The sequence below is a fragment of the Aptenodytes patagonicus genome, chromosome 7, assembly GCF_965638725.1.
Source record: "Aptenodytes patagonicus chromosome 7, bAptPat1.pri.cur, whole genome shotgun sequence".
NCBI lineage: Eukaryota > Metazoa > Chordata > Aves > Sphenisciformes > Spheniscidae > Aptenodytes > Aptenodytes patagonicus.
In genome coordinates this window covers 34,186,999-34,200,704 of record NC_134955.1, presented here as the reverse complement: position 1 = coordinate 34,200,704, position 13,706 = coordinate 34,186,999, and the positions used below count along the sequence as shown (strand labels likewise).

General features: G+C 40.9%; 1 protein-coding gene across 1 annotated transcript; it reads right to left on the bottom strand.

Annotated features, from left to right (window-relative positions):
• Positions 1-5,216: 5,216 nt before the first annotated feature.
• On the bottom strand, positions 5,217-13,462 carry ERH (ERH mRNA splicing and mitosis factor). The gene is made up of 4 exons (XM_076344802.1): positions 13,376-13,462; positions 9,706-9,793; positions 8,345-8,465; positions 5,217-5,712 (listed from the first exon to the last, which is right to left on the bottom strand). Exons 1-4 carry the CDS (start codon positions 13,376-13,378, stop codon positions 5,610-5,612), a joined length of 315 nt encoding a protein of 104 aa, XP_076200917.1. The 5' UTR covers positions 13,379-13,462; the 3' UTR covers positions 5,217-5,609.
• Between the last annotated feature and the right edge of the window lie 244 nt (positions 13,463-13,706).

The following is a 13,706-nucleotide window of genomic DNA, read 5'->3' as shown; positions in this document are numbered from 1 at the left end:
AGCAGCAGATCGACTAGCGCGTACAAAATTGGTAACAAAACCCTTGCTAATGCTCCACCAGGGATATGCAGCACTCAAGTTTTACTTGCGTGTCATATGCAAACTCAGCACAAATAGTAGGAATAAAACCTATAAATTGGAGCTGTGCCCAAACTTCATCCAGATAAACTGTTCATACAGGCATAGTTCAGACTACAGTAATCAGAAAACTCATTGCTAGAATATGATGTTTCCCTGTAACAAATCCAGATGGGGCTTACTTTAACATCAGTCCTTTTCAGACATGGTGAGGATGCATCATTTATTAATGGGTCAGAATAGAGCTGCCTTGCACTACACAAAACCAAACATCTCCACTTAGTGTATTTCAGTGGCAAATTCATTCCCCTGCTATTTCAGTGAATGGTACGTTATATTCAGCTAATACTAAGTAACATTATAGCAGACAAGACACTCAGTGCAGAAAACCTCAGAGAATTGACTAATATGGCAGAGCTTTAAAATAACTTTCTATTTCAACAGATTTACTCTTGCAGTTTATGTATAGCCATACAAGTTATTTATCATTTTATCTTGAGACAAGTACTGAAGTCAGCGCTCCAGACTTCAAGGAAAAGTGGGTACCTAAGGCGAGTGGTTCAGATGCTCAGTGAGGCTGAGAATCTCAGACTCAGTTACTAGCCTCAGCCATACCCTGTCTCCTGCTGGAGAATTGCTAAATTATGCTCCCTGGCCCTGCAAATACTTCTCGCCCATCCCCTCCCCCCCCCCCCCCCCATGATAATGGCACAACAGAGAATTTGTAATTTATTCGTTTTAATGCTCTCCAGGGTCTATAAGACACTTAACAGTTTCATAACAGTTGAAAAACAGGAGCTTGAAATTACTTTGTACTTGTAATCCAGCTACCCTTGATTTTTTCACTTTGTTAGCTTTCTTGATGGCTTGTTTGCGTTTCCACATAGCTGAGTTCCAGTACAATCAGGCCGTTACTCAGTGGGAATTGCTTCAGGGTACATAAACAGTTATGTACATTTGCAAAGTAGCTGGAGCGTTCCCCTCCTCCCTCTGAGAGTAAGTCATCTTAAGGAGCATCCTTGCTTTCAGTGCATCACGAACTAGCTCATTGCTTGGCATATGGTAATAAGATCACAGCCAGCAACTTTGCAACTTTCTTACCTCTTTCTAATGCAAGTGAAAAATATGGTGGTTCTTCCAACCTAAAAAAATACTATGAGTGGTGACGTCTCCTCTTGCTGTAAACAGGTTTTTCTAGAGCACGTATATTAGTTACTAACAAAAATAACAAGGTGGTCTTGGCTACTACTTACTCTTTTTCCCCGCTGTACGTGACAGTGGTGTTAGGCACGAGAACAGACTGATGTAATGATGGGGATGCTTCTTTCCTGCTGTGCTTATGATGTGTTGTGATGGATGTCATGATTTCAGTCTATTTTAAAAGAATGTGATGATGAAAGAAACTGTAGACAAGTATCTCAACTACCTAGCTTATTTCACCCTCAAAGCAGGAATACAAACTCAACTTTGCTTTTCACAATCCCCTTCAGTGTACTGAAGGAGGCTGCAGAGTGAGATTCCTGTAAGAGGGTGATCCTGTTGTTATTGTGGTGTCAAATAGAACTCAAATTCTAATCCTAGTGGGGTTACATCAGACCTAGGTCCTTGAACTGGCTGTAAGATTTTGGCTGTGCCAAAGGGTTAATTAAAGTAAGCGACAGAATAGTGTCAGGCATCCTCCCCCGCCCCAGTGCGTTACTGACTGGCAGGAGCATGCAATGGTAGGTAAACTGGTCCTTTATATGTATATCTATATTACACACACACGACAATTAATCTACTGTTTTCTGCAACATCATCTACTGTGCTTGACCTTGTTCTCAAAGCCTCAGATGAGACTTTTTTTTTTAAGTGACCAGCTACTCTGCTTGTTGGTGTTGATTGGCAGTCCTGTTCTCCCCTTCCCCACAACACCCAATGTCTCTTTTGTACGTAGTGCGGAGTAGCGTTATGCCTTTCAACAGCAGTGAACTGTTAGATCAGCTCGGCCATCTCACAGAACTTCACCTTACTATTTTCTTGGCATGGCTATTCACTAAGTAATGAGTTGTATCGTTCTGGTCATGCCCCAGCCTGAAATCAGTAGCAGGCAGTCCAGAGACTGCATGAGGACTTTTCTACTCCATGCCTAGAAAAGACGCAGCATGTTTCATGGCTCCACAAGCCAAGCTGAAGTCAGGCAAGCACCTCAGTTGCTCTGTACTCCTGGCGACGGATGAGGGCTCATACATCTCAGTGAACTGAGGCTAGGCTTGCTTAATGGACTTGCTTTAAAAAAAATTTCCACACTTGGAAATAGTAGGTCTCTGAATTCCATTCTTTATCCCTGTTTTACAATACTGTACCACTCTCCTGCAGAAACAGCCAATATAATTTACTTTATCATTTCTTCCCACACTGTAGCAGGTATGACCAGCACTGCTACTTGTACCTATCCTTTATGCAGGAAGCACCCGACAGTCTGCCACAGGGAAAGCACGCATGGGATGACAGATTCTTTTCTGACATACTTTCTGTAATCATGGAATTTGTTTATGGCTTTACTTGCAAAATGCTGCTGACAAACCTCACTTGTAAAGTAGCTGAACTCAGGCAAATGGTTGATATGTCTTAGTGGAAGTGCTATCTTATGCCTCTAAGGACAGGTGCAACTGGAGAAAGTCCTAAACGTGCTGCAGTCATGCTTTACTGGAAAGGAGCCAAGAAGCAAACTGGAGAGTAATTTGTCACCTGGCCTGTCAAAGCAGACTACATTACTAGAGTGCCAGTCTGCCAGCACATTATGTGTTTCCAAATGCTCATAAACACTCTTCACTATATTTCTGAAGGCAGTGATTAGTTGGAGACAGCTTTCCAGATTCTTCTAACCAGTTGCGCATCAGGTAGATGCTGCAGCATGTTTTTTCCTTCCAGTGTATTCAGTCAGCGGCTCAGTTAAGCAACAAATCTGTTGTTTCACGAGTAGTTAATCAAGTAAAAGGCGACTCTAAAGGAATATGGAGAACAGCAGATCAAGACCTATGCACTAGAGAGTTTTAACTAGTATCTTATTTCAGGGGAAAAAAAAAAAAAAAGACGTGTAGCTGGGTGATGAGGGGGAAGAGAGAGATGATGCCTAAGTAAGTCCCTTTTCTTAAAGCGGTCTACAGACAATATCGTTGTATGAGCAGAAGGCTGAGTCTGGCTCCAGAGGTATAAAAGGAACATTTACTTCTGTTTTCCAATTCTGTGAAAACTTCAATTACTGAGATGACCACAGAAGTTACAAGTATTTAAAATAAAAAAAAAACTTACTGTGGATTAATCTTGAAGTTAAAGCTTGTTTATCTTCTACTTGCCAAAAAACATAGCTTCATAAAGTCCCTTTCATAAAGGAGAAATGTTTATTACCACCTGCTTTAAAGCACCTTCTTCCCATTTTCTGCTCTAACATGAGAAATTCATATTTTGTACTTGTTTACTGGTCTTAGTTTGCAGTTATTATACGAGAGCCAAAACCAAGAAAGAGGAAGATTTTATTTATCAGACTGAACTTTAGGTTATCTTTGAAGGCAAAGCTGTGTTATGTTCCGAGTTCCCTATTACTATAGATTCGGCATGCTCCTTGTACTTTTCACAATAAGGAAAGAGCCCACATTGCTAGTTTTCCTTAAATTGAAAACAAGCTCACAGAATGAAGAAAATATTAAATCACTATTTTAATGTGACAGGAAGGGAGAAGGAATGTTTATTTGGCTTCATTTAAAGACTGCAAAATCGCATCCTACTTAGCACCTTGAATGATTCACCATGAGAATACTGGAATTTTTTTTAAAAAAATTGTAAACATTTACCAGAAGTAAAACCCAAACATGTTAGTAAAGAACATGTTATTTTACTACTTGCTATATGGGAGGATAAGCTATACAAGCTGTTTAAATAACATTGCTTATATGAAACCTGAATGTTATTGTATGGAGCAATAGCGAATTTTCTAAGTTTTACTTACTGTGTCAAGCTGCATTTGAATATAAAACTTCCATACAGAAGTATTTACAGATATAGGTAACCTTAAGTGGATTAATATACTTCTGACCTACTATGTTTTAAAAATCACTATTTATTATAAAGGAAGCATGTTTTTTATGTTAGCGGATCAAATCGATTCGGGGTCACTACAACTGTAGAGCTAGTAGGTCTAATCTCCAATTTGTATTTGTGTTGGGGGAAAAAAGTTTAACACCCCCTCGTGATACCTTTCTAAGAATTTCTATCTCTTCAGGAATTTGATGCCAAGTCTTCAGCAGCTATTACTTATCACTTAAGTGAAGCTAGTTTCATTAAAACTTTACTATAGACAGCCAATTTGACCTCAGATTCTTTTAAGCCAATCCATTTGCTGTGAGGTCCATCAGAAACTATTGATGTGTATCAGGAAGTTAAGTGCACTGGAGAGAACTACATTCACTCCTCTGTTAATCCTGGAACTGCTCCTGGTTGAGTTATACCTGTACAAGTCTAAGACTGAAATCTGTACCTATAGTAGACAAACTCTAGACTAACGCAAAGGCACAAAGTACCAAGCCCGCCTTGCTTTTCTACCTGCTGTATTTTTTGGTCTAATGTGTCCTCCCATCCAAACTTTTTCAGTACAGCAGAATTACAAAGACATCAGCATTCAAGATATCCAGGGCAGATATAACTTCACAGTGTGTGCAAGCAGTTAAGTCCTTATCCTTTGTAGAGAAAATGCAGTTTGGGACAGATTCCCATCAAAACAAATTTGCTTTGCCTATTCCTTTCTCAGGGGAAGGTTGGAAGTAGACTAATTCATGGGGTCTGTGATGTGATGCATTCAGCCTGCTCTCACCCCTCTCCTATCCCAGAGCAGACACACTTACCTGAGTATAAACGCCTTGTAGAAAGATCAAGTTTAGAGTGCAAGAGGGTTGCTGTGTTTCCCAAAGATCCCCAGGAAAGACAGTAGTCAAGACTAGGCCCCAGAAGTTAATTCGGCAGGCCAGAATTTGAGCCGTTCTGTAATACAGCAAACAACTGTTGGTTCAGTCCATGTAACCTTTCAAGCCCCGTCCTTTGGCAAACAGGCAAGAAAGATTTAATTTGTTGTCTGGCAGAAAACACAAAATTCAGCACTCAAGTTTAACTAAAGGGTAATTTTTTTATTCCCCATTAAGACTGTCTCAAGGACATAACTAAATGTTGGAAACCCCACAGAAGGGCACATACAGTGAATGTGGTGAAGTACAATGTGAACAGCCCCAGGGGTTCAAATACGGTAGGACCATTAGCTAACCAGAGGAAAAAAACCAAATTAAAACTCTGCTGAAGATGTTGTACTTTCTTTTCCATTTACACTGAAAAAAAGTCAAATCCAACAAAATCCTTGCATCTCTAACAATACATTCAGTCCTGGCTAAAGAGTTTAACAAGATGGCAACAGGATGACTATAATACAAAACGTTCACTACCACACTCTGTACACACCTGTTGTCCAAGCCCTCCCCCAAACCCATGTAATGATGGTGCCCCCATTATTTGCTTGCTTGCTGGGCCTGCCTGCGGAGGAGGACGTAGATCTTCTCCTTTATCCAGTCTTTATTGTACGGTTGGTATGTCTGAGTATCAGCACGGTAACTAGAGAGAAAAGAAGAATTAATGTAGTATGTCTGTCCTGCAGTACATCTACCGGAAGAACTCCACGAACAATTAAGCCTCCTCAAGTGCATGAGGCAGAAAGTTGTGTACAGAACACAAGTAATATCAGAAGTAGATGGGAATTGCCACTTATCAAAGAGATTTATCCTGTTCCCTAAAAACCAGTTACCCAGCAGATCAGCGAGAACCTGAAATAAAACTAGATGCTCCAAGGACTACTGAGTGGCTGGATCACAGCGTGTTCACATTTTAATTCATCAATATAATTACTTATGGGAGACAACAAATGGAGCACCTTAATATTCTGGAGCTCAGAATGAAGAACAATAGTTCCACCAGGAAACGATCTAATCTGTTTTGATGAGCCAAAAACTTTTTCAACACTACTTCAAGCAAGTGCTCATGTGAATTTTCAAGTGTTCCACTTCTGTTTGGAATTTTTAGAAAATGAATAAAAGCACAATTTTCCAGGAGCAAAGGTAGAGGCATAGATGGATGACAAAGGATTCTTGCCAGTTGGCAGTGACAGCAAGATTACATCTAAGAAACAAGGACACTTCATAAAAAGCAAACTGAAAACAAGAACCCACAGACTCATTCTCTTCGCTACTCAGGGATAATTGATAAAAGTAGTCCACTAGCAAGATTTCTTGCCAGGGCCAGAGAACTCAGTTACTCAAGACACTGTTGAATTGAAGCAGAATTAGACTGAAAAATGAAAGCAAATTGCGTGAAGTTATCTGTGTAGATTCATGCCCTCCTTTCCCCCTTAGTCGTTAAAGTTGAATGGTTTTTCTTACGAAGATGGTACTTTCAGTGAATGCTTCAAGAACTACTGAAGTCCCGGTCAGTCTTTAAATCTTGGTACACGTATTTCTAATCAGGTAAGAAGGGTGAGACGGTCACTGGTAAGAAGCTAAGTAAAAATCCGGAGTTAACTCAATTCAGAATAATTTACAGTTCTTACCTAAGGAAAAAAACCTAAGCATACTGTTTCTAAGAAAGCCTTGTTATTTAAAACCCAGCATGACCGGTTCAAGGCCATAGAAAGAGTTTCAGTATATATTGATATAGTAGTAGTTCCAGTGCAATGTAAGAAATGTTAATTTCGGGAAAAGTTACTGATTCCCACCCCAATCCATTCATCATGCTACACTGCGAGACTAGATAGCAAGTACTCTAGGAATCTCCATGAACACAAGACATGTCTGGTACACCATGTGCTATGTGTGCCATCTGCTGGAAAACTGTAAGCTGAAGTAGAATTTGGCACGACACTGGGTTTACAAGCCTAATTAAGAAAGGCACAAGACTGTACTAGAAAACAGTTGCTGCTTCCTAAAGCAAATAGCTAGCTTCAGTCTGTTAGATAAACTAAAACAAAGTGTGTCTTTCAAACTGCATCAGCCCAGCACTATGACACCTGAAGATCAAACGTGGCAGAATGTCTAGGAACAAGGTAACTGCAGAAACTGCAATCCTGTTTTGGTTACTCTACTGAGGACTTTGGTAAACGGCATTTGTAATAAGTCACTATCAGTAACATAGATTCTGTATGTACATCAGAATGCAAAGGAAAGCAATCTGATGCTCAGGTTTTTTTAAAATAGGTTTTTATTTTAAACTGGAATTAACTGGCAAAGGTTGTTCACTGTGCAGCTGCACAAGTACTTGCACTGGGATTTCAGACAGAGCAGTACAGCTGCAGGAATGTCCACACCAGATACTCACCGGCTTAAAAATAGTTTCTGGAATTTTGAGCTTAGAAAGCCAAACACTATGTCTTTTGTTATTTGAATACGAGATTTGTATCCCTATTCCTACATTTCTGCAAAGTTGATACCACTATCATATCAAACCATTACCTTGAAATTTATGGTATGGAAAGTACTCGTGATCTGGACTAAGCGATTTAGTTACCACGTTAAGTTATATTCTGAATAATGAAATTTAACATTTGATTTCACAGTACAGTCAGAATGGAAAGTACACGAGACCATCTTTGCTTGCCCACAACTTTAACACGCAGATGAGAACTGGAGATAATGTATTCACGAGAACACTCAAATAATTAGCTAGGGCTCCCTGAAGGATTGATCTGTTCCTCAATCACTTCAGTAGGATTTACAAAAACTTCCATCTTGCTGTATCTTGATCAAAACAAACGATCGGCTGCAATGTGCTTCTATACACTTCTACTGTACCACCAGTACAGCCCTCAGCTGAATAAAATTCTGTAATCATTCTGCCTCCTTAAGAATCGGACCAACTGCACAAAGGCAGAGACAGCCCCAATTTAAAGAGATTCTAGCATTAATAAAATACGTAGCTGTATTAAACTGTTGGACTTCAGTATTTGAAATGCTGGGAGCTTCAAGGTGACTAAAATCCAAGTGGAACCGTCAGTTTCTAAGCTTTCTTTAGAGATACTTTATTCCAATGCAGTTAATTGGAGTGGGCAACATGGCATGCCACCTGCAATACTGCCACCTTACTAACACAGTTATTGCAAAAAACCCCAGAATCTTACCAGATTTAACATGTAAGAGTTTACATGGAAGACTTCTGACTTCTCTAAGTCACTGAAATGGACTTGTACAACCGAACTTACACAAGACAGCTGAGGTCTGCCAAGTCATCAATGAAGTCAAACAACTGGCTGATATCATATGTAATCGATGGACTGTTAGGATTCATTCTCTTCAGATGCTCTTCATACATTTTACAGACTCCTACAGAGAAAAAAGATCAACAGTGCAATATTAAAAAACCAACAACTGTCTTTGCTGAAACTTCTTCAGCTACTGAACCACAGATACCCAGAAAGTTTAGAGATGACTACTATGAAAACAGAGACATAAACTTCTTACGCAGATTTTGCAGAGGTGAAATGCTTTTGTTCTAGCTATATGCATTGAAACATAATACTAATCCTATAAAATCAGGTAAGATGCATGGACAGAGGCATCTAGAGGAAAAAGTTTCAGTTCTGTCAAAGATGGAACTTTCCATGCAGTAAGCTCCAATGGAAACCTGAAATTCCTTCTAATAATTTTAAAACAATAATTGCAACATATATTCCTACGGTACAAGCACCTGAGAAAGAGAAGAACTAATGTCAAATAAAACTACTCAAATCTCAGAAGAGAGATCATTCTTGATGAAAGAGTCAAACAGGGCTACTGAGGCAAGAGTGACAGCACAAGCCTGTATATGAATTTAAATCAGTTTTATTTAAGCTAGCCCATAAATAATTCGGATACATTTGAGAAGAACATAATATTAAAGTGAGCACGGAGGCTTTACATAGTCTTTAATATGCTTTTGTTTGCCTCGCAAAACTTCCTGGAATTAGAATTTTTAATGTTAAGTGAAATTCCACATTTAAATCATACAGCCGTAGTATTTCAATCTTCTTTCCAAGCTCACTATGTGTCTCTTAAAGTCATGCAGGATTTTTTTCTCTGGCATGCATGCCACGAGGCTGCAAATTATGTATCAATTGCACACATACTTTTATTTTATGTATTATTTCCAGTAGCAATCTTTCCTTTACATGGCTAGCACAAAAATTAGTGAGTTGTTAGGCTCTGATCCTGCAATGAAATGCATTCAGGCAAGTCTGCTGCATAGCCCCACCAAGAACATTGCCTACTATCATGAACTGAACGTGGTTCAATCTAGTTAAATCAATAAGAGGCATTTAATATAAAAAGGAATGTTCTTTGGTTTAGAATTGTTTTTTCTAAAATTTTGTTTTTCTAAAACAAGTTCTTTGTTTTAGAAACAAAGAATAAATATTTTTTAGTTTGCTAAAACATTAGTAAACTAAAAGCATGAGATTTTTGCATTTTTTTTGTGAATTACTTTGGGAAAGCATGAACAGTAACTTATTTTCTTACTGAGTAATTTTGGGAATATGTCAAAAGCGGGGTTTTAACAACAGTTTTTGACTACCATGTCTGCACCCACCTTCCATGCATTCATTCACTGATTCGTAATCAGCATATGTTCTGCCTTCTGGCCTCTTGGTAGGCTGGACAAGTAGAATTGTGTGAGACTGAAAAACAAAACAAACACCAAGAAAACAGGTTACTTGCAAAATTTGAATTTTTTTTTTGTTTGAATTAAGTTATTTATCTGAATGAAGCACTAAAAAGAAGTATAATATTAAAATACTGAACTAGCTATCAGGGACATGGACATTTTCCAAATAGCATTTACTGTTCATATAAGATGTGTTAATTTTTGTTTCCGATCAGTCCTATCAATCCTTACGTAACTTTAAAATGTGTAAAATCACTGGTAAAGCAGCTATTGTGTTGAAAAAAATACCACGGAAATAGTTTCTATTTAAACACAAAAGCAAAGCAATAAAGTCAATGTATAAAAGCTATGCCATTAGTGCATTTACTTATTTTATTCCAAACGCAAGCTGTTAGTATAATTTTAAATACTCCAAATACAGAGTGAGGAGAGAGTCCAACTTAACTTCACTACCAGGCTCACCTTAAAGATTTTAACACAAATAGCTATTCTGAGTTATGCGTTCAACTTCAAGGGAACACAAATTGTACAACAAATCTGCACTTCATATTCAAGATTATTTCCTGCAAAACAGATGCACTGATTTTTCATACTTCAGTGAGTCTACTGAAACAGTAATTATGGCACAGATAACTGTTCCAAATGTCAGAGCTTGTTCTTCTGCAGGAAAGACTTAGATGATTGTACAGTCTGTGGCTTGCATTATTTCTGTAATATTTTTCACTTGGCTACAGCAAGTAATTTGAGCAAACAACAAGCAAGATTTTTGAAGTGTACACAATCTGTGATCTAATTAACAGGTTACACAGCACAGAAAGTTTGCAAGCACACTACAAAATGCCATTTCCAGTGCTGCTAATTGGATCCAACATTTTCAATGCTAATATATGAGGTGAGCACCAACATGTAATATTTATGGAGGCAACTGCAGAGAAAGACACACTGGAAGCTGATACCAAAGCATATTATTGGGCTTAAATTAATCAGCTGCTGATAGAAAAATGCTGACCCACACTTTGGATAGATCAGTGAAGATATCGGTTCAGTGTTCAAATGCAGTGACAGAAAAGAAAAATGGCCAATATTAGGATTTACAAGGAACAACAAGAAAACAGTACGAATTTTTATACCATGACTGATAGCGTCCCCATGCCTGGAATGCAGTTTTCAGTTCTTTAAATTCTGTCTCAAATAACATGGTAGAAGGAGATTCAGGGAAGCCCAGAAAAAAGTTACACAGAGAAACAGAAGCAGCAAGACTTTTCCCGACCAGAAATGGAAAAAGAAGGGAATTCAGAGCTACACACTGTAACAAAAAAATCATACAAAGGAGACTAGACCATTTAAGTCCACTTTCATATATGCCAGAGGATACTAGATTTGAAAGGAACTGCCCAAGGGGGGCTGGTATCTGGCTGTTCCTAAGTGCATTGTGCTTGAACAGGCATGTCTTACCAGGGAGTCCAAATAGACTCTGCCAAACTTTATAATAAAGTACTTTTTCCAGCACTATCATTTTTATTTGCTGCTCACTGATGACAAGGCTTGGTTCCAGGACTTGCAACTCTGATTTCCTGGGAGCATTTCACTAAGGATCCCTTATTAACAACAATGGACGAGGTGCATCAGCCAGTTCAGTCAGCGTGTTCTAAAAAAAGCTGTTATTTTAGCATCAGAGTGTCTTGCAAACTACATTTCTGGCATCTGATTACATACACACCTTTGCCTTTTTCAACTAAACTCAGTATTTAAAAGAAGTTGGGTTTCTTTGACAAAACCTAAGAGAGCATAGAGAAAACAGAACTGACTAGGAGTTACAGAACTGTATCATAATTGAGTGAATTCTGTATTTGGTCTCTCAGAATCTTGCTGGGGAATCATATATATTCTGAAATTATCCCAATAATCAGATTATAGAAAAAACTATCAGTGAGCCAGGCACGTAAGCCAGTTCTTTTAGAACTTTAAGGTAGAAATTATTTGGGCTTCTGACTTTAAACTGTTTATCACTTCAGACACTTTACAATATCCATATCAGATACTGGACCAGAATTTATTAAAATTAATGCCAGTGGGACCATCTGTATTGCAGAACTAATGCATTACATCTCAAACATTTCCTTGGGAACTTCCTATTATTTTACCTTAAGGGGAAAAAAATTTGCTTGATTTGATAAAATTGTTCCTCCTCTCCTACCACAGAAGTACAAAAAAGTGACAAGTTCAGAAGCCTGAGAAAAGTTTCCTCTGACTATTACCTGCCCTACTGAATACATGCCCAGGTGACAGGGCAAAAATCAGTGTGATTAGTAACTATTGTGTTTTCCTATAGGTATAAATCTTATTGTTAGGAAAAAGAAAACCAAAACAAGGGAAGAGCCATAAGCCTTCATGCATTAGGACCAGGTTATCTGGAAGAGCCCAATATGGACCCTTATTATTCTGATGCGTATGTTGGGTTTTCCTGCATTTTCTTTTAAAGCACAGTTGTACTGGCTGCTGTTAAGCAGGACACTGAACCAAGATACCACATCGTTTATATCACACCAATTTTGAACTTCTAGAGAGCACTTTAGAAAGTGCTCCAATTATCGAAGACACAACCCTGTAAAAATGGTTAAGGCAGTGCCGACAGCCAAACCAGCAGGACTCTGGAGCTAGGCAGCACCTGCCCAAAGAGGCTTCTACCAACTGTAGTCTATTCAACAAGAAAGTAAAAAATAATTTAAAAGGAAGAGAAACAAGTATCATAAGAATAAGATGTGCAGTGATGCAAATACAGGTAGTATACCACATACCGAAATGCCCTTCAGTTATTCCTGCTAGGCAGAAAAAGTGGTTTAAGTGTCTTCTTTCACTTTGTATAACAGGGACAGGGCTTGTAGCTGCTCATCCTAGCAGAAGCTAACTGCTTTTGAGCAAGTGCCAGACAGACGTAGAACTTTGCTGCAAACCCAGAAGCACTTGTCCTTCCACTGCAGGACAACAACTTCCTTCAGCATATTCAAATTTATTAGATAAATGCAACAAACTATTGTGACCGGTAGGCCTTTGTGCTTCAGCGTGCCATTCAAACAGCCCACCAGCGCAAGCTACCGCCTTTCCCTCCTCCAAGTACTGGGGAGGAGCAGGGAAAGCAGCATGGGTAGAAACAGCTTCAGTTAACGCAAACCAGCCATTTGAGGTTGGCACACTCGACGGATCCGCGAAGCTAGCGCTCGCCAGGAAGAACTGCGCTTCCAGAAGCGCCCTGGAAAGGGGCTGAAGCTCCCGGGCAAGCCCGCTCCACGCCAGGGCCGGAAGCCTCCCCCCTTCCCCCCTTCCTCTGAGGGCAACCGGCCTTTGTGCCGAGGAGGCTCCGGCGGCGGCGGGGCGGCACGTCGCGAGGCCGCTGCCCCGCCAGCACGTGCTGCCGCCCGCCCGGGCCCGGAGCGGCGGCCGCGGCCTTCCCCACTACCCGCCGCGCCTTCCCGCGCGCGGTGCCGGCGACCGCCCCCTGCCCTAGGGGGAAGGGAAAGCGGCCCGCGCCGACCCCCCCAGGCAGGCGCGGGGCGCGAGGAGCCGCCGGGCCCGGCCCGCCGCCCGCCCCGCTCACCATCACGGCTCCCGCTCCTCAGCACCGCCGCGGAGAAGAGGCGCGCGACGATCCCCCACAACCCCCCGCGCCCGCCGGAAATGCTGCGCTAACGGCCGACCATAGAGGTCGCGGCGCCAGAGTGCCGCCCGCGCACGCGCACGCAGACGCAGGCCCAGGCCGGCGCCCGAGCGCGCGGCGCCACACGGCGGGGCGCTGAGAATGCCGGGAGCGGCCGGCCGCGCCAGGCTGGAGGGGGCGGGGCGCGCGGGAGGAGCCGAGCGGCTGCGCGGCCATCTTTGATGAGGGAGCCGCTCCTTCCCGCCGCGACCCGTGCGGGGCGTCGGGCGGC

What these genes read in the sequence shown, in the direction of transcription:
- ERH (XM_076344802.1), bottom strand. An exon ending in AGTGAATGAATGCATGGAAG is followed by an intron (nt 8,466 to 9,705) that starts GTGGGTGCAGAC and finishes TTTTCTCTGTAG; the next exon opens with GAGTCTGTAAAATGTATGAA. An exon ending in GCAGACCTCAGCTGTCTTGT is followed by an intron (nt 5,713 to 8,344) that starts GTAAGTTCGGTT and finishes TTTTCTCTCTAG; the next exon opens with TTACCGTGCTGATACTCAGA.